Source organism: Geotrypetes seraphini, chromosome 11 (assembly GCF_902459505.1).
Source record: "Geotrypetes seraphini chromosome 11, aGeoSer1.1, whole genome shotgun sequence".
Lineage (NCBI taxonomy): Eukaryota > Metazoa > Chordata > Amphibia > Gymnophiona > Dermophiidae > Geotrypetes > Geotrypetes seraphini.
The window spans coordinates 111,487,578-111,509,035 of NC_047094.1; the positions used below are offsets into that span (position 1 = coordinate 111,487,578).

General features: G+C 41.7%; 1 protein-coding gene across 3 annotated transcripts in view; it reads left to right on the forward strand.

Moving 5' to 3' along the window:
- PREX1 (phosphatidylinositol-3,4,5-trisphosphate dependent Rac exchange factor 1) overlaps window positions 1–19,093 on the forward strand; it is a 346,652-nt gene extending 327,559 nt beyond the window's left edge. For 2 of the 3 annotated variants that reach the window (XM_033963869.1, XM_033963870.1), the window contains exons 34-40: window positions 1,756–1,899; window positions 2,087–2,204; window positions 5,673–5,730; window positions 8,233–8,411; window positions 9,637–9,739; window positions 14,314–14,381; window positions 19,038–19,093. In XM_033963869.1, the coding sequence (XP_033819760.1) occupies window positions 1,756–1,899; window positions 2,087–2,204; window positions 5,673–5,730; window positions 8,233–8,411; window positions 9,637–9,739; window positions 14,314–14,381; window positions 19,038–19,080 (713 nt within the window). In that variant the 3' untranslated portion in view covers window positions 19,081–19,093. Of the gene's footprint in view, window positions 1–1,755; window positions 1,900–2,086; window positions 2,205–5,672; window positions 5,731–8,232; window positions 8,412–9,636; window positions 9,740–14,313; window positions 14,382–19,037 lie in introns of those variants that run through there. The other variant, XR_004541127.1, reaches the window with a different exon arrangement.
- Window positions 19,094–21,458: the final 2,365 nt, after the last annotated feature.

Below are 21,458 nucleotides of genomic sequence, written 5' to 3' on the forward strand. Positions count from 1 at the left end.
TGGCCCTCCTGCCCGACGCCGATTGTGAGGGAGGCTTCTCAAAACCTGGACAAAGTGCCAGGTGTTGAAAAGCCGTCCGGACTCCTGGACTTATCCTCAAAAGGAGGCCATGTCCGGAGAAATCCGGACGACTGGTAACCCTAGATTTGCAGTACACAGATTTATCTAAGCAGGACCAAAAGAGACAAACCAAGCAAAATATAATCCAAATGTCATTAGGGAAACATCGTCAATTGAATTTTTTTCCTGCTCAGACACTTTAATAATTCATAGATAGTGATGAGATTTCAAGAAAGGATCTGTAGCCTCATTTTGCAGTAATTGTCTGTTAGATGGTCTTTATTCTAAGAGCCTGGGGGAGTAACAGTTGTTTTCATGTTTTGGAGATTGACCCAAAAGGAATGGTGCAAGGGACAAATCAGTTCTCGGATGAAGCAAGGAGCTCCACCTATAGAAATTACTGGCATCTGCCTTTCTGTAAAGGTGCATTAGCAAATAAAAGCTGAAATGAATAGCTGGGCTAATGCAGAGTTGATCTAATACAACTCCGACCTTTTTCTAAGGTTTTCTGTACGCCTGAAAAGAGCTGATGGGAAAGATAGAGAATCTTTGGTAGATTTAAGAGGGAAGTTATCACCGTGGGCTGCTGTCGAGATAGGTTATTTTACCACAACCCAAAACACCAGGCATAGTAGATAAATATCAAAAGTTATACAAAATATTCTACTTTCTTCTGTCAGGGGTGGAGGGGGGGAAGTCTATCACACCTCCCACACGAAAAAAAGCAGAGAAAAAAGAGACCTAAAAGCAAAGAAATTGTGGAGAGTTGATGTCCAAGATGAAGGCTTTATTAGAACAAAGAAATAATCCACATAAAAATGTCTAGGGCCTGAACCAGCCCAGAGGTTTCGTTGTTAAACCACGTGCCTGCTTATAGGACCGATAGGGACCCCTGAGGAAGACAATAGTGTCGAAACACAGACTGTGTTGGGTCCATATGTTTCCAGGAGTTCAGGCCTTAGACATTTTTATGCGGACATCAACTCTCCACAATTTTTTATGCTTTTGGTTGCGTTCCTTTTGTGGAGGAATCAGGGTCAACTTTCTTGTTGTGTCAAAAAAAGAGACCTCGCATACCATCATGGAGCAATGCACCAGCATCAGCTGTTACTGAGCATGCTCATGATCACCATAGGTCTCAAAGAAAAAAAAAATCTCCGCTCACATATTAACGCGGAGATGGTTACAGTCCCAACCGTGACAGGAACATGCACAGTCCGAACTGGAAACATTCACACTGTCGCATGAAAACTTTTCATAAAGCTGGAACTATATTACATAATCTACAGTGTACCTAACGTCCAAACTTGCTTGTAGTCTCAACTGTCCTGCTCCGGTTAATCCAACAAAGAAAGCTGGAGCAAGATTGTTGAGACTACAGGCAAGTTTGGACGTTAGGTACACTGCAGATTATGTGATATAGTTCCAGCTCAGTAACAAAGAAATGTAGTTAGAAATCAAAACAGATAGGAATGAAATGCTAGTCTGTGATTTCAACGTCCCTGCTTTTGTCATGACTAAAGAATGTCAACTAAGCTGGCCGATGTGAGGATCGTGTTTTGAGGGACATTAATGGACATGACATGGTCTTAAGGGGGCATTTAATAAATCTGTACTGCAATGCCATAGACAGCATGAATGTGTTGTTTAGCAATTTAATACTTTTATTCTTTGCTTTTCTTGTTTTGCCTTTAGACACATGTATCTTCTACCATGTAGAAGGAAGTCGCCAGTCCTTAAAAGTTATACTTTACCTCGACAGTTTCCACTTCTCCAATCTCCCATCTCGATTTCAAAATGGCGGGAGTTTAAAGCTCCATTCTGTCCTGTTCACCAGAGGTACAGTACTGTTGTCCACTTGCTCGTTCCTAAGAGGAGAAAACTTTATTGCCCAACAAGAACTGAAATTTAGTGGGTGCTCATTGAACGTTACCTCTACAAAAATGATATTTCTTGGTGGGATGTAGCCCGCAGCTTAACACATTGGAGGCAGATTGTTGTTCAATCAAAGTGTTTTTCTCTTCAGATTTGGAAAATCCTGAAGGCCAGTCACAGGGAAGCTGCAACCTGTCTTTAGAAGAGCTTCAACATCAGATTAATGGTGTTTCCCTTGAGAAAGTTCAGCATTATTACCGTAAACTCAGGTAAAAAAAAAAAAAAAAGTGCAGCGATGAACAGCTTTCATTAAGATCATGTTTAGAAGAATACTATTGGCTGTTTACCTGTTTATTATTTACGGGAGACAATAACACAATGAGAAAGTAGATGATATCAGAAAAAAGACCCAGTTAATCTTATCCATATTACGAGAATATATTCCAGCTGCCAGTAGTACAAGGGTGACCACTTATAGGAGAAATGATGCCTTAACTTAAACTGCTTAGCTATGGCTCTCATTTTACAAGCCCTATTCAGGTTTAATACATGCATAAATCAGCACTTAAGACCAAAGAAGAATCAGAAACTAATCCCTACTTAAGTACAATGAAAATCAATGATGGAGTAGGGATGAGAAAATGGACTTCCGCATAAAACCCAGCAATTAAATCCCCCCAAATGTTTATTAGTTGCAGCTCCTCAGACACATGCAATTGGATCAGCTCCTCCAACCAATACAATTGGACCCAATATGGCCCGTGTTTCTGTGAGAAAACCGCCTGCTTCCTTTGGGACCAAACTGAGCAGTTTACTTAAGGATTTCTACGCTAGCTTTACTGGCCCATTTATGAAGATTTACAATCCGTGTTTATTTTACCGGCACATGACAGTTTCAGAATATTAGTTGGTGACCCCTGAAGCAGGCAATTTTCCTGCCGAAATACAGACAATATTTAATAGACTAATTGTATTTCTCCAGTTTGTTTTAAATCGACTGGTTAGTAGCTTCATCGCATGCCACCTAGTCCTAGTATTTTTGGAAGCGATTCACATCTACTTGTTCCACTCCACTCAGTGTTTTATAGACCTTTATCATATCTCTCCTGAGCCGTCTCGTCTCCAAGCTGAAGAGCCCTAGCCGCTTTAGCCTTTCCTCATAGGGAAGTCGTCCCAAACCTTTTATCATTTCCATCACCCTTCTCTGTACCTTTTCTTTTCTTTTTTCCAATTCTTTATTCATTTTTTAAAAAATTTACAATAAGTGTAACAGCATTTATAACATTTTACACTCAAATACAACACTTAATATTCTGTTAAAATCCATATCAGAATTATATCCCCCCTCACCCCTAATCAATAACATTCTTTAAATTCAAGAAAACCTACCATAAACTCCATTCCTATATACCTTATTTAATATTCAAATCAAAAAACCCTTCTCCCCTCCCCCCATCCTGGATGTGCATTTTTAAGGGGAAAAATAATATTCAATCATTACAATAGTTTGTTAATGGCTCCCAAATCTCCTGTAATTTTCTAAAATTTCCCTGCTGTATGGCTATTGTCCTTTCCATTTTATACATGTGACATAAAGAGTTCCACTAGAAACTGTAATTAAGTCTCTTCCAGATTTTCCAATTACTCGTAATCTGGTGTATGGCATAATAAGTAGAAGCCTGTTATTCTTAGATGATATTTGGCTCTTAGCCCTCATTGACATGCCAAACAGCACAGTATCATACGATAATGTCACTGGATTTTCCAACATACAATTTATTTGACCCCATATTGATTTCCAAAAAGCAAGAATCAATGGACAATAGAATAACAAATGAGCTAATGTCCCAGCTTCGAGATGGCAGTGCCTTTTCTAATTCCACTTCATCTTTGTTGAGATGCAGCAATCGGAATTGCACACAGTATGTGAGGTGTGGCCGCACCATAGATTGATACAAAGGCATTATAAAATTTTCATCTTTGTTTTCTAGTCCTTTACTGAGAATTCCTAACTGGGCAGCTGAATGTTCTAGTACAGTGTATCTCAACTGGTGTACCGCGACACGCTGGTGAGGAGGAGAGCCGTTCACGCCGGCTGCCTGCCTACAGGACGTGCCTCTCGCGGCGAGAGGCACGTCCTGTAGGAAATCAGCCGGCGTGGATGACACTCCTCTTGGCCGGCGTCTCTCCTCTTCTCCCTGCACCTCCCGGATCCCTGCAACGGCGGGGTCGTAGCAAGACGGGCCTCCGCACATGCACGGACGTTGACACGATGACATCACACGTGTGCGTGATATCATCGCATCGACATCCAGATGCCTTCTAGCTGGGGCACTGCATTTAGTGTGCTGCCGGCCGGAAAAGTTTACGGGTCACTGTTCTAGGACAAGGGAAGGGCTTGGGTGGGGTCATGGATGTTCTATTTAAACACACACTGTATGGAATGCTGTTGGTTAGGAACCTAATTGCTACATTTCGGTGCTCGCATTTACCTTTGCCATAGAGCAGGTGTACGCGGTGATGCCTAAGCCCTGGATCCTCTATGTGGCGCCTATATCGGCAGCTGACTAAAGAGAAGCTGCTCAGTGGTAGACTTTCATCCTCTGCTTACGCGATGGCGCAGTATAAAGAATCGCACCACCGGGAAAGATGCGTGCCAGAAATTTAGGCCAGGGTTTTCCAGGCCTACATTTCCGGTGCCTATCTTTGCCACGAATCGTGCCAGCGCAGGCGCTTTATGGTGCCTAATGCCACTTCTGGTGTTAGCCACGCCCACAGTGGGGTTAGGCGCCGGTAGCCATCTCTGGAGGCGCAATTCCAGCACCTTTTCTTTAGGTGCCAGCAGGTGCTTTAAATTTAATTTGCCGTTTCAAACGGCGTTTCCCTATTAATTTAGGCGCGGGTAGGGCGCTTACCGGCACCTAAGTTAAAGCACTGTTTCTAGAATTTCCCCCTAAATACTATACTTTACCTCGACAGTTTCCACTTCTCCAATGCCTAATTGGAGAAGTGCCTAATTGCTCCATTGCCTAATTGCTGACCTACACTAGTATTCTATAATTGGATACTAGCGTAGCACCTAGATCTTGTGTGCCTAACCTTTGGTACCCTTTATAGACTCACTCCCATTGTGTTGCCAAATATCCACAGCACCAATATCTGTACAGCAGCTGCCATTAAATAAGAACATAAGAAGTTGCCTCCACTGGGTCAGACCAGAGGTCCGCTCCCGCGGCGGCCCATCAGGTCTATGACCTGTGAATTGGTTGCTGACCATGTCTATAATCTACCTCTGCATCTATCTGTACCCCTCAATCCCCTTATCTTTTAGGAATCTATCTAAACTTTCCTTGAACCCCTGTACTGTGCTCTGGCCTATCACAACCTCCGGAAGCGCATTCCATATGTTCACCACCCTCTGGATATTTGGCTTTGAATATCTGGCACCATATTCTTACTCCATGCCACCTTTCCAGTTGGACCGGTGCTTCTGTATTGTAGGACAATCTTTCCAAACCCTCTCCTGATGGCCGAATAACCCACTTAGGATTTCATGGTTTCTCCAATGAATGTAAATGAGACAGATCGGCATGCACTGGATCTCCAATGCATATGTATCTATCTCATACTTATTCATTATAGACATCCTGGAAACCAGGCTAGTTAGATGGTTGCCCAAGATAGGATATGCCGGGAATAGATCACTTTCCAAACAATTATTTTATGATCCCTTCTAGGGCGTTTTATCTTGAGAAATCTACGGATTCCAATACCACGGCATTGAAGATTGATCAGGTACACCGGCTTCCAATTTCCCTGGCCTATTTTTCCCATGGGCGATAAGTATGTGTTTATAATTTCCATAATTTTCTTCATTTATAACCTGCTGTAGTGTTTGGCTTAGTGCTGCCTGATTCACGATTCAAATTGGTTCACCGATTCAAATCAGGTGAATCGATTCGAATCGGTTTGTTTTTGTTAAAAACCGGACTTACTGATTCAGCTGCAAGATGAGTTCGGGATATTTCATGCCGCCGGACTCTACCCATCTAATGTAACTTCCGGTTTTGCGAAACCAGAAGTTACATCGGAAGAAATGAAAGGAGTGGGAGAGTCAATCAGCGCGCGAGCGGACCTCGTGCAGCAGACCTTGGCAGCAGCAAATACTATTTTTGGCTGGCTCTTTCCCCACATTTCTTCTCTCTTCCCCACGATTTAATATCCAGTCCAGTAAGTAAATGAATCGGAATGGGGGCTGGTGAGTCTTGGGGCCTGGGGATGGAAGCTGAAATCGGCAGGGGGGGCTGGGGATGGAAGCTGAAATTGGCAGGGGGGCTGGAAGCTGAAATCGGCAGGGGGCCTGGGGATGGAAGCTGAAATCGGCAGGGGGGCTGGGGATGGAAGCTAAAATCAGAAGGGAGGCTGGTGAGTCTTGGGGCCTGGGGATGGAAGCTGAAATCAGGGGGGCTGGTGAGTCTTGGGGCCTGGGGCTGGAAACTGAAATCGGCAGGGGGGCTGGGGATGGAAGCTGAAATCGGCAGGGGGGCTGGTGAGTCTTGGGGGCTGGGGATGGAAGCTCAGAATAGGCAGGGAGGCTGGGGATGGAAACTGAGAATCGGAATGGGGGCTGGTGAGTCTTGGGGGCTGGGAATGGAAGCTGAGAATCATTTCTGTAGGCTATCAGAAATTTGCTTAATTATCTACTCACACAGAAAAGCAGTAAAAGTCAATAGGTTCTCTGAGTGGGAACAACCTGTTTGATCTTGCACTCGTGTGATTGACCAATTGTATATCGCTGTTTAATTTATCACATTGATTAATTTGAGCACACATAAGGTGTCCTATGATGATATGCACTGCAGGCAGAGGGTGATTAACCTGTGCCATATTGTGTAAAGCGCTGGAGAATTCTCTCCCCTCGCTTACCTCTCACGCCGAGGACCCCCTGCTTCAGTATAATCATTTATATGATTTATCTTATAAACATTATTATGTGGTCTTTTCCTCAAGTGCTGAGACATCAGGTTGTTCCCACTCGGAGAACCTATTGACTTTTACAGTGAATCGAATCGAATCGGAAAAATCGATTCAACAGGGTGAATCGAATCGAAATATTTTTCTCTGAATCGGGCAGCACTAGTTTGGCTTGGCAGTGATTCTTCTGACCGAAAATACAAAGCTTTAAATCAATTTTGAATTTTCTGAAATGTTTTTCTTCTGACACTGTGAGAGTCTAGTTGGGCATTTTGAAAGTCAGGACATCTAATATTTCAGATAAATAAAAGGTCTAAGATTATGTGGAAGGGAAACAGCTAGCATTAAATACAAATAACCCCACTTCACATGTGCTTGAAATTCAGTTTTGCTCCACAGGAGTTAATGGAAAATTTACTTGGGTCACAGATTTGAAAGGAAAGCAATTTTCAGAATATTCTCTCCATAAAAAACCTCTTATTGCGGATTGCCTGTGGCCAGCCTGGTGGCTCAGTATTAGTGATGTGTAGTGCTGTGGTCAAAGTCCTCATTTCATTCCTTGCTACTGGGGCTAGAGAGTCCATATACTATGAGAGAAGTTTCACTACAATGACCAGAATAGATGTTTGGCTCTGTGTGTGTGGTGGTGGTGGTGGTGGTGGGGGGGGGGGGGTATAAAAATGGAAGACAAATCTTTGAGTGAGTGAAGGTTCATTGTGCTAAAGCCTAGCTCTGGATCTGAAATCGCTGGAAGTAGAATGATGCGGGAGAAACTTGCCATACCCCTCTTTCTCCCCTCCCACAAAAAGTACATCAATTTGTTCTCCCATGTATGTATTAACAAACCCTGTTCTGATATTGATTATGCCTAGGCTTACTGTATGGCTCCAGAAAAAGGATGGATTGAGACATTTGGGTTTTACTTCCATTGCTTTCAGTGGAAGTAAAACCCAAATGTCTTAATCCGTCTTCCTTTTTCTGGAGCCATATGGTAACCCTGATTATGACGGTGTACCCAGCTTTAGCCATACTAAAAAGGGGCAGGAATAAAACTGGGCTGGGAACAAGAGTATGTACAGGGTTTTCATTCTAAAATTAGCATATTGTATGTACTTTTCAAAACAAGCTCAGCATCTATAAAGTATTCAGTTATTAATGTACCTGTATTATGTATCAGTCCCTAAGGGGACACTGAGCCTTTCTCCTTCTGTATGGTGACTTATTAAAACATTCTTCAGTCACTGCAGTAGGTCAGAATTTCACTGAAATGCTTCAGAAGAACCATGCTAAACACATTTTTTGATGCACTTTATCCCCTTTTAGCTGATTCGCCCACTTAATGCGATGGATGAACTATGCCGCCTAATGAAATCCTTCATAAATACCAAAACACCACATTCAAGTGGTAACGTATCTGGAGCTGGGCTCTTGCCCATTTCTTCAGAGCTCTGCTATCGACTCGGCGCCTGTCAGATGGTCATGTGCGGCAGTGGCATGCAGAGGTGAGATCCTGCATTCATTATGGTGAACGGTCTCAAACATTTTACTGCCCCTTCGCCTATGCTGTGATGGATGACTATTTGGAAATCTCAGCTCTGGAGATGGAAAGCAGAATTGGGATGTGTGGCATAAATATGGAATAAAATTGCTAAAGGAACTCCAGCAAATAGTTTTCAGTTGGAAATTGGTCATGAGGCCTTGATTCTATTGGAAATCGGAATGAGGCCTCAATTCTATAAACAATGCCTAAAACTTAGGTGCTGAAGAACACAGTACATAGCATCTGTCAATCTTCAGTTAGGCACCGTTTATAGAATTGTGGTTATGGCAAGGTTTTTTTTTGGCCTCAATACTGGTGCCTAAGACTATTTTAAGCACCTACATGGAAAACACACCGAAGAACCGCTCTTAACCATACCCACTTTCTGGTAGGTGCCTACCATTCAATTAATTTTAATTTAAGCTAATTATCAAGGGAAAACCCTGGCCAAATATAATGGCACCTACTACTATGTTGCCTAGCAATGTTTAAGCCTGCTTAGGCACCACTAGGCATGATTATGTACCTGGGGCAAATTGGGGATTACATGACTTGCCCAGGATCACAAGGAGCAGTATGGTAACAGTTAATAGAAATCCTTTGCATTATTGGGTGCTATCCTCTCCCTTAAGCACCTCATGCCAAAGGAGGCATGAAATGACTAGATTCTGTACCTTACAGTTAATGCTTAGATAAGTATTGTGCATTAACGCTTAATGTAGAAGATACGAGAGCAATCCTTAACCCTACTCCTCTGCCCTTCAACCCAGCCAGCTGATTAACTGTTCCCCTTAACTATATCCATGACATCTTGTTTGTATATCTTGCCTGTTTAGATTGTAAGCTCTTTCGATCAGGGACTGTCTTCTTTGTGACTCTGTACAGCGCTGCATGCGTCTGGTAGTGCTATAGAAATAATTAATAGTAGTAATAGCATGGCTTGCTTAGTGACACCTCAAGAGGTATAGCTCATAGCATGTAATATTTCATGTAACTAACTACGTCATATTGTCTGCCATTCAGTTTATATGCAGAAAGACATTTCCTCTGTACCACCTGAATGGTAAAATGATGGGATGCCCCCAAAAGTTAACATGGAGGTTTTTGCAGTCATATCCTATCAATTTTTAACTTGTAGTCACTGCAAAACCTTTGTATTTAATGGACTTCTTATGTTTATATTGTAGAAGCACTTTAAGCGTGTCCCTGGAACAGGCGGCTATCCTGGCTCGGAGTCATGGTTTGTTACCAAAGTGTATCATGCAGACTATGGACATTATGAGAAAGCAAGTGAGTATTGTGATGGTGCATTTAACCCACCTGTTTACAGAGCTCCTCTTATTCCACAGTGGGGGGAACCTCTTTAACTTGGCAAGTCTAGAGTGCTTTACAATAAAATTCTTATTGGTTTGGTTATGGCATTATAGCACGCAAAAGATTGGTCAGACTATAGCCCTACATTTCCCCCCTTTTAAGGTGGAGTGAGCTTCAGGGCAGCACATCATTTCTGTTATTTTTTTTGTTATTTTTTATTTATAATTATACAGTCTTATTTTACAAGAATTAATTCTTGTTACATTGAATACAGGGAAGAAAATTTTAACACAATAATACTTTTACAACAATCATCATAATGATAAACCCTTTCTTAGACCACAATAAACAGGGGGTGACCAAAACTAAAATTAGAGAGAAATTTAAAGGAATAGTGCAAAGAAGAAAGGCATAATGTATCTAGCGCCCATTACTATTATTATCCCTTGATCTTTAATCTTTAATGATCTGCTTAACATCTAGAAATTCCTTCAGATGGTTAGGAGAGAAAAAAACATATTTAACACCCAAGTACCTAACCAGGCATTTGCAGGGATACACCAATAAAAATGTTGCTCCAATATTTATAGTCTGTTGTCGCATTGCAAGAAATTCTTTCCTCCGTTCTTGTGTAGTCTTAGCTACGTCAGGATATATCCATATTTTCCGACCCCCAAACAATTTTTGGGAATTTTTGAAAAACAATTTCATAATCATATTCACATCCTGTTCAAAAACAAATGATACTAATAATGTTGCTCTGTCCATTTCAGATGTTATCGTTTGTTCCAGTAACGCCGTCACATTTGCAAAATCTATCACATTTGTCTCTCCTTCTCTTACTTTCCCAATCTCACTTCCATTAGCCTTTCCATTTCCGTCAGGCATCTTTTTATTTGGGCACATCATTTCTTATACCTAACTACCAATACAAACAGTGGTTAAGACCAAATAATTATACATGTACTGTTAAATTAGTATAGCAATCACTAAAATTAATAATGCTTACAAGTAATCTGAAGTATCACAAATTCAGAGTTCTTTGAACAGAATCCATTTTGGTTTGTCTCTGACATCACAGGCACAAAAAAAATGTTGGTCAGACTGTAGCCTTACAGTTTGCTCTAGCATTTATGCCAGTTATGGAACTGTAAATGGTAGTAAGTGCATTCTTTACCTCCTACACCAGTATTTTATAAAGTCAAGTAGGCTCATAGACGTAAAGTAGGCCCTTGAAAACACATGACTAGACCTGACTTTATAAAATTACTCTCAAAACGGGAGAAACCCTTTAGTAAATAGGCCCCTGAATTCAATATTAACAGAGCAACTTGTATGACAGTAAGTTTAGCTAAAGTGTGTGGTGCAGTGGTTAGGGCCACAGCCTCAGCACCCTGAGGTTGTGGGTTCAAATACCATGCTGTTCTTTGTGACCCTGGGCAAGTCTCTTAATCCCCCATTGCCCCAGGTACATTAGATAAGAGTGTGAGCCCGCCAGGACAGACAGGGAAAAAATGCTTGAGTACCCGAATGTAAACCACTTAGGTCCAATGTCGGTCCTCGAGGGCCGCAGTCCAGTCGGGTTTTCAGGATTTCCCCAATGAATATGCATGAGATCTATTTGCATGCACTGCTTTCAATGCATATTCATTGGGGAAATCCTGAAAACCCGACTGGATTGCGGCCCTCGAGGACCAACATTGGACACCCCTGACTTAGGCTATAAGTGTTATATAAATACTTAAATAAAGACAGCCAATGCGGTATATAAGAAATAAATTACATTACATTACATTACATTACATTAATCAGATCTGCTTAGAATTAAAGGGCAATTTTAAAAAGCTTTTTGTACGCATAAAACTCAGCTTTATACATAGAGGAGGAAGTTCTATAAAGTGCACCAATTTAGGTGACAGGATGCAGCGCACTGAGTGTGAATTCTATACTGGCATCTGGTCCCTAGCCTGAGTTGGTGTTTAGGAGTGCCTGCTTATACCATGTCATGAGCAGGCATAAATGTGCACACCTAAATGTAGCACTTGAGCATGCAAATGATAGGATTCTGTAACCTAAGCAGGTGCGCAACATTTCCAAGCCCTGCATATGTGCCTCCCAATGTGGATACCCCCTTGCATGTATATTTTATGCAACTTGCATGTTCACAATACAGAATATTGCTGAGCTTGCACCTAGCATAAATGCCAGTATTCTATAATCTTAGCACCACAAATGGCATCGACATTTGGGCACTAAAGCTCATATTCTATAAATTGCACCTTAACTTAGGCGCCTGTAAGGACCCTGTCGGTACCTGTGTTAAGTACAAAATGCCATTTAATAGCAGACTTAAGAGAAATTACAAGGTGCCTACTGTTGCCGGAAAAACAGCGCTGGAATCGTGTCCAACGCCACTGTAGGCGTGGCTACTGCTGAAAATGGCATTAGGCGCCAGTAGGTACCTCTGGAGATGCGATTCACATCAAAGGTAGGCGCTGAAAATGTCGGCCTTGAAAACCCTAAATGTAGCACCCGCCCTCATCTCTGCCCCCCCCCCGCTCCTTCCCCGATCTTCCCTGCCGCACATACCTCTACTTGCTCACCACTGCGAGCAACAAGAACGTCAACGTGCTTATCGCAACCCTGCCATCTCTCCCGCCGACGTTGCTTCCTGAGCACAGCAGCCAGAAGTGACGTCGGCGGGAGAGACGACGTGGTCGCGAGCAGCACGTTCAAGTTGTTGCTCGCGGCGGTGAACCACTAGAGGTAAGTTTCGAGTTTATCAAGTTTATGTAAGAATATGTTATACCGCTTATCGTAATTCTAAGCGGTGTACAGGCTTCATAAAAATGGGGTTATATACTTCTCCCTCCGTATTCGCTGAGATAGGGGATTAACAGACCCGTGAATACAGAAAAACCGTGAATAACTTTTTCATATGTTATTCGCTGTTTTCTATTAAAAACCATCGTGAATATGATGAAACTGCAAATAACATGGTGGGAGACCTGGCCTGTTCTTGAAGGAGAGGCAAAACACGGTGAAGAAAGTACTGGGAATCGGCGATTTTCTCTGTAAACGCTTGAAATCTGCGATTTCTCTATGCAAGCTGAGGTAATTTGGGGGGGGAGCCAGCAAGCCAAAAACCGTGAATAATCGAAACTGCGATTGCTGAAACTACGAATACGGAGAGAGAAGTGTACATACAATTAGAAACAGTGGATGCACGAAAGACTAACCGACATACAACAAGCATGAGGGTAGAGGGAGAACTCCATTAAATCAATAGAACAGTAGGGCGTTAAGGATAGAACAAAAGGAATTGGGGGGGGGGGTACTGTCTGGAATAGTCAGAGAAAAGTTTCAAATTTCAAAAGTGTATGGGTAAAGGGAAGGGGTGGGGGGCGTGCATGGTGAGGGGAGGAGTGGGAAGGAGCAGGGCATAAAGGAGGAGAGGTGACGACGCCCACCCCAACATGGCGCCTGGGAAGGACCGCCCCCCCCTTTCACTTACACTGGTTGTACCTATAAACAGCAATTTTTACAGGAAAAGTAAATGTCTCTAATCTAAAATTGTCACTTTTTATACGTATTCAGGTTGCATCCTCCTGTGCAACTGGCTCTAAACTTGCCTTTTTAGTGTGGTCATTAACACATATTTAAGAGGCTAGAGAGATGTTGAATGCAGCCAAGCAGTTACATTTATTAAAACACAAATGCAAGCAACAATAGAAAACATTCAAGACTAAACTAAAAATGTTTTTATTTCAAGACAAATACCATAGCGTCTAAATATTTCCTTTCCAACAGCTTGCAAAATAAACACGAACCGCTTTTAAGAAGCGATCCCCATTCCTGGTGTTTTATCCTCCCCCCTCTTCCCTTTAATTAATTTGTTTTTAATGATGTAATTATTAACTTTCCCCTCCCCCTTTCCCCTCAAGCTCAAGTTCGTATTTGTAATCTGTCTATTTAATGTTCACAGTTCCTCCCCCCTACAAAAATGTATTTTAACCTTTTATTTTTAGCATTGTAAACTGGCCAGGTGCACGTCGATGGTCAGTATATTAAAATTAATTAAACTCGAAACTTAAATAGAGTCCTAGGTCTTAAAAAAAGACCATGTGTGATCCAACTTAGGAACCCTAAAGAACCAGGATCCGGGTTTCGGCAACTGAAGTCGCCTTCCTCAGGGGACAATAGGTAGACAGTATGCATATAAACATCACAGGCTGTCGCGTGAAGGCATCTCTAGTCCGAGTGGCGCCCCAAAAACGGCGATTGCGCAAAAGGAAGGCAACTTCAGTTGCCGAAACCCGGATCCTGGTTCGGACTTCTTTAGGGTTCCTAAGTTGAATCACACATGGTCTTTTTTTAAGACCTAGGATTCTATTTATGTTTTCAGTGTTGCTTTCATTTGTGTTTTAATAAATGTAACTGTTTGCCCTGCGTTCGACATATCTCTGGCCTCTTGCTTTGTATTGTTCCGATTTTTGAGGCCTGCTCCCTTCTTCTGTTGTCCCATTAACGCACATGTCCATGTTATCTAGGGTCCCAGAGTTGAAATCTCCGCAAGAAATTTAAAAGTCATGGATCAAATGCCACCATCTGCACCACGGTATGTTCTCGATCAACTGGATCTTATTTAGTGAGAATACATATTTTTAAATTATTTCTTGATGGGTGTGTGTGACATGTCTACTTGTAAAAATCATAATGTTGGCCTGAAACTTTATCCTGGAAAAGCATAAAACCCCACAGTGTATCTGCGTTTTTCTATTAATTCGGTCCTCTAACTTTAGACTTGGAATTGGGAAAGACAACGGATGCAAGGAACGGAAAGTCAGTGGAAGTGATGCAGGCAAAAACAGTGGTAGAGTTGCCAAAAAAGCACAAGAGAGGCACAGAGGAGTTTAGGCCTTTGCATAGGTCCCTGGTATGTCTGCACCTCAAGTATTAAGAGGGCAATTCCATAAAGGTCGTTAAGGGGCAAATTCTATAAGAAGCGCCCAAAAGTTAGGTGCCGAAATAGGCACCGTACAGCGCGATTCAAATAAAATTGGGTGCCGTTTAGTGAATCACGCTGAGCGGCACCTATTTTGGAGGCACCCCAATAAATAGGCCCGCTCTAGGCACAACTAAAAGTTAGGCGGCCATGCGAGCGCTTAAGCACGCTTAAGAGCAGCGATTCTGTAACAAGGCGCCTAACACAAAGCCACGCTCGCGCCTAACACAAAGCCACGCTCACGCCTAACATGCATAGCGCCTATTTTTTTTTTTTGAAGACTGCGTAAATTTTTAGAGGCGCCTTACAGAATTGTTCTTTCTTGATAGGTGCCTTAAGTTTCAATTATCGCCGATTAAAAAGCTTAATTGAGCTTCTTGTTCAATTTAGATAGGCGCTTATCTAGTTGGGTGCCTCCAAAATAGGTGCCTAACATGAGGCGCCGGTTACAGAATTTGGGCCTGAAAGTTAGACGCCAAAAATCTGAGCACTGAGCTAGTATTCTATAACAGCAAATTTGCGCATCAAATTCATTATGCCATGTCAATAGCAGGCCTAAGTACGCATGCCAAAATGAAGGAACCTGCATGCATCACTAACAGTATTCAATAACTTGCTTGCATTGTTTAAGAGCACGTCCACGGTTCACCCATGTCGTTCCCACCTAGGAACTTAAGAATTGTCATACTGGGACAGACCAAAGGTCCATCAAGCCCAACAGTGGCCAACCCAATCCCCAAGTACCTGACAAGATTCCGAAGCGTAAAATAGATTTTATGCTGCTTATCCCAGGAATAAGCAGTGAATGTCCCCAAGCCATCTCAATAATGGCCTATGGACTTCTCTTTTAGGAAATTATCCAAGCCGTTTTTTTTTAAACCCTGCTAAGCTAACTGATTTCACCACGTTCTCTGACAACGAATTCTAGTAGTTACATGTTGTGTGAAGAAATATTTTCTTTGGTTTGTTTTAAATCTACTACTTAGTAGCTTAATCGCATGTCCCCTAGTCCTAGTATTTTTGGATTCACGTCTATCCTTTCCACTCCACTCAGTATTTTATAGACCTCTGTCATATCACCTCTGAGCCGTCTCTTCTCCAAGCTGAAGAGTCCTAGCCACATTAGCCTCTCCGCATAGGAAAGTTGTCCCAAACTTATTTCTGTGCATTAGGTATAAAAATGGGTTTTTAGAAAATGCTCCTCCCTCTCCGCTGGCACATAGGTCCAGTATATATACACTTTTTTTTTTTAACCTGCAGCAGGAGATGGGATTCCTGGGAGGTGGAAATACACCCACTCTCTTCATTTTTTTAAATATATGCATTGGTTTTCCTCTGAAAAAGTACTAAATATGTGTGAAATTTTTTTTTCTGAATCAAATTTCTTTGGAGACTAGGGCAACATCCACAGTCGAGAAGTACCCCCAGACTTTGCAGCTACCTGGGCAGTCATTAAATTGCCCAACGGTGGATGGAGCCGTTTATTTCACCATCTTCAGGGCACAGAGCTGTAAGCCTATGTGTGCCTATAATGCTCCTGGGAAGTTACACAGGATGATATTTTGACTAGATTTCAGTAAGGGATGCAGGTGATTCTAGTTTATGACAGAAGAAGCTTTGAGACTGTGTAAATAACTTTTATCAGGATACAAGTTTTGTGCTTGAGATTGTGCATTCTTATCTAGTGAGCACAAAGCAGTAAAAAGACTGAATAAACACAGAGAAAATTGCAGTTAAACATCTAGAGAAAAGTAGGAAAACCCCTATACACAAGTGGCCATTTGAGATTAAACCAATCGGGTCAGCATGGCTTTATGGAGGATGTGATAGTTCCTCTTTTCGGAGTGACGATGTTCCTAAATGGACTTTATTTGAAAGTGTCAAAGTTCCAAAGGTACACTGAAATCATCCACATAAAATAATTTCATCCACATAAAAATAAATCATCCACATAAAAGCCTTAAAGGACCTAGTCCGCTAGGGATACAAAAAGTCTTCTTCAGGGGTCCCTGGGGGTCCTCTAAAGGTGAATACGTGGGAAACAATTGTGTGGTGAGCCGGAAGTGGGACCGTGTTGGGTCCTGTATCCCTAGCGGACTAGGTCCTTTAAGGCTTTTATGTGGATGATTTATTTTTATGTGGATGATTTTAGTGTACCTTTGGAACTTTGACACTTTCAAATAAAGTCCATTTAGGAACATCATCATTCCACAGAGTTTTTTTTGGTTTTCTCTGGATTGTCTTTGTGGATATTTTGGGGTCAATTCCTTTTGTTTTTTGATAATTTCTCTTTTCTCCTTTTTCTTCCTGTTCACTTGGCAGAGATTCTACGCCATGACCCTTTGTTATTATCTGGGGATTTCCACCTTCTTATTTTAATCCACCCTCCTTTCACTGTTCCCGATCTGGTCATTGCGGCCAATGTCCTAAGGCCAGGAACCGAGTTCCCCTTATGGATCCCTGCTCTAAACACCTGTATTATGATCTCCAAAATATCCCCAGACAGCCCAGGGCGCAGAAGACCTATGCCAAGAATTGAACTCAAGCGGTTGGGCCAAGCCATTATTGCTTATTTTAATTGTCCCTCAAAAGATTTTCTGGACAATATTCAGTCGCCAGCTAGGCTAACGCCTGATATTAAGTGTTGGGCCATGTGCAGGCCCCAGCACTGAAACTCTGAGGTTACATGGTGGTGTGCTGTCCTCTGGAGCTTATGTGGGTCCTTTCTTATATACAGGTAGGGCCTTCATAAGATAGTTATGCCAGGACCCACATAACTTTACAGGGTTATTAGCAAGTTTCAAGTTTATTTAAAATTTGATAAAAACGCTAAGCAAAGGACATAATAGAATTATGGGAAGCTAGACCATTAAGCTACGAACAAAACAAACTAAAACCAATATACAAACAGAAACAATGGTGTAAGGAAAGATAACAATGATGGTAAAAATAAAAGGGTCGGGAGCACAGCAGGGACAAAATGTTTTGAGAGTAATAGAGGAGGATTAAGGAATAAACATTGTTCTGTTTAGCTAAGCTTAGGCTAATGATTTTAAGTTTCAAACGCGCCCTTAAAGAGAGAGGTTTTCAAGGAACTCTGAAATCTATCTAGTAAGGATTCTTCTCCACGATGACAGGGAGTGAGTTCCATAATTGGAACGCAGTGATTGAGAAAATTTCATTATGTCTAGTGCCAATGATTTTTAATGAGGGCACTGAGAGAAGGTTTTGGTTATTTGAACGTAAGACTCTTGGAAGGGAGTGGGGGTATTAATAGTCTGTTTAAACTAAACTAAAGCTTAACTTTATATACCGGGTCATCAATCTAAGAAAGCTCGACTTGGTTTACAACAATTACAGCCTGTTTTACAAAGCCGCGCTAGCGGCTGCAGCATGGTAACGGCCTCGAAGCCCATAGAGATTTAAAGGGCTTCAGGGCTTTTGCCGTGTGGCTTTGTAAAACAGGCCCTTAGATAAAAACTAAAGAAAGTTTACAATGATTAAATAAAAACTAAAGAAAGTAATAGCAAAAGTTTCAGAGAGATTAGTTTTCAAAATGTTTGGCAAAAAGAAAAGTTTTTAGAAATTTACGGAAAGATTGGAAAGAACTGGGGATCCTCAGAATTAAGTTGAGAAAGCTTAAAAGCCAGAGATTGACTGAAGATTTTAACTCCTTTAATTCCTTTTCCAGAAGGAAGGGAGAGTTTGAATGATACCAATGCAATTTTATAAGAAATGCGGTGAGGAATAGGCAACCGGTGAGCGTGTTTCTGGAGCGGTGTTACATGGTCATATTTCTTAGATTTTAACTCCTTTAATTCCTTTTCCAGAAGGAAGGGAGAGTTTGAATGATACCAATGCAATTTTATAAGAAATGCGGTGAGGAATAGGCAACCGGTGAGCGTGTTTCTGGAGCGGTGTTACATGGTCATATTTCTTAGAATTTGTTACAATTTTTTATTGCAGTGTTTTGGAATTAATTGTAGTTGCTGTCCTTCCTTCCTTCCTTCCCCCTCCCCTCGGGCCTTAAGTACCTCCCTCTCAATGACTCCCCTATCTCAGTAAGCCCTCCTGGGCCTACCATCAATCCCTGGTGAACTAGTGTCACTCTCCTAATCAAGATTGTTTGCCACATCCATACTTGGGGCCCACTGAGCTTGGTTGTTTTTTTGCTGTGAGTGCTATACTGGAGCAGACTTTATACTACATATGCAAGATTGCAAATTGTTTTGTCCTGTTACGGTAATTCTTCACATTTTTGCTTTCTAGGATTTACCAGCTCTGCCAGCCACCTGTGGATGGAGATTTGTAAAGCAAAAAGAAAACAAAAGACAATCTCCATAAGCTTTGAGTAGACACAGAGGTGCTGAAAGGGACAGATGCCAGTTTTTGCTAATGGCGATGAACTGTGCTCCTTAAACCACAAAGGGGGAGATGGCACAGTGCTTGCTCTTGGCTCCTGTATACATGCTACATTCTCCTAGAAAGCCAGACAGTCTCTACGCCCGGAGCACCTCATCTGCCTCCCTTCAAACCACAGAAGGGTGACGTGTTTTTAATGTTTGCCTTGTCTTGCTCCTGGCGTTCTCCAGAATGAACCTTGGACAGAATTATCTTCTGCCCCCCCCCCAAAAAAGAAGAATTAAAAACTCTGGAAAGTGCCACCGTTACTTGGGCAGAATCAGCAAACTGAGCTGATGTGAAACGCACTTTGAATCATAGTGCAGGAACGATTTGCAGGACGAAACGCGTGGAACCCAGCGTTGCCAGTATTTCCTATCCATCTGCTTACCACTTGCATTATCAGAGAGCTTGGATCATGGATACAGTAAATATGCTCTGGACTATTGCAGACACAAGGAAACCTATTAGCCTATTGATCTACCTTTTTAAAAATATAATAACACAAGTTCCTTTGATCTTTTAAATCTAAATATTTATTCTGGAACCTCGTTACGCTTCACTTCGGTAAGAAAATTTCTCGGCCTACCACATTCCTTACAACTTCTCATGACTGCTTTATTCGACCAGATATTGCACTGCGGAATGACTCTCCTGCATAATCTTCCTTCCTGTATTCTAGAAATACTGTAAAACTGTCAGGGGAGACTTGGGGAATAAAAGTTGAAATAAAGGATGAAACATTCAAGCATTCAGACCCATTGAACAGAAAGAAGATTTGAAACGAGACCAGAAGTAAAATAGTTATATTAACTGATAAAACAGTTTACATCCCGGTGTTACATACTGTATACAATGTTTTAAAGGTTATATTGTCCAAAATAGCACAATCCTCGTTGCTGTAAATTATCCAGATGTTCCTGGTTTGCGATCGAGTCTACATTATTTAACACTGTTAGTATTTAAGTAATGTTTTAATTCAGCTATTACGGTGTGATGATAGAAAGATTAATACGTGAAGCATAAAATAGTCATGTATATATTGTATGTATGTTTTTTTGTTGCTGTTTCAGTGTTCATTGTTACTCTCGTACTTTATGTTTATCCAAAGCACAGGTTCACACTATAAGTAAATTGTTAGGGGTGTCTGCCCGTAAATATATTCTTCTGGAGTGCCTTAGAGATGTTCATTTGTCAGACTTCCCCAGTGAGAGGAAACCCAACTTCTTTTCTTGATCATCATATTTTGACATCGCCGATCTATACCCTCTTTTAACCTGATCCTGCTAACACTCTGCAAGGGATTAAATGGACTCTTTTAGTCTCGCTTTCATGCTGCTTCTCTCATCCTCGCCAAACGAGACAGTCCTGCGAGCTCAGGCCAGCTGCTGGTCGTTAGAGACGCGTGCACAGTCTAAAAAAAATAGTTCTGCTCCAGCTCGTTTACACTGAGGGTTTTTCTCACTTTTTGGACATTGTATCAAGTTCGTGGGACCTGCTCATTTTAGGCATGCACTGTATGCATGCAAGAACTTAAAACGTGCATACAATTGATTGCACGCATGTTAATTCATATGTATATGTGAGTACGAGTGATTTTAGGCGCCCAAGACGAACTAGATGTTCCTCTATTGGCCAGGTTGCCAGACAGGTCCGGGAAGTGAGCACGACAGAGCTTCCTTGCAGACCACTCCTTCTGTAAATGCATAAGGGACCCTTTCAAATTATTTTTTTCCAGGTTTAAATGCTGTAGCAACGTTTAGGATTTAATTAAAGCGGAACCTTCGAAATAAGAGTTAACAAAAATCCATTCATGTATTAGTCTGTAATAGCAAGGTTGTTAGTAAAATTAGAAGACGTTTTTCTTTGTCCCTGTAGTACTTATCTGTAGAAGCTTTTTCGCTGCCCATGTGCTTGAAATGCGCTACTGGTCCAGCCTGGTTTGGTCTGGTCTAATCATCGCAGAGAAGGAGGCATCCATGCTTCATAACTACTCGACCGTAAGATGCACTCTGGGATCCCCTTTGGGATGAAAAAAGTGGTTTGCATACTCAAATTATTCTGATTCTATTAACTCAATAATACAGACAAATTAGAGAATAATCTCACATGAGGGACATGGCTTAACTCTTTGATTTTAGCCTGCGCTGTAAATGTGGTGAAATATTGTATAAAACCCACTGTAACAAATGGATTTTAGATGTTTAACTGCTCGCCCTTGCAAATCAAAGCTCGTTAGGTATAGTTTGCGGATAGTTCCCTGCCCAAGAGGGCTTACACTCTAAAGGC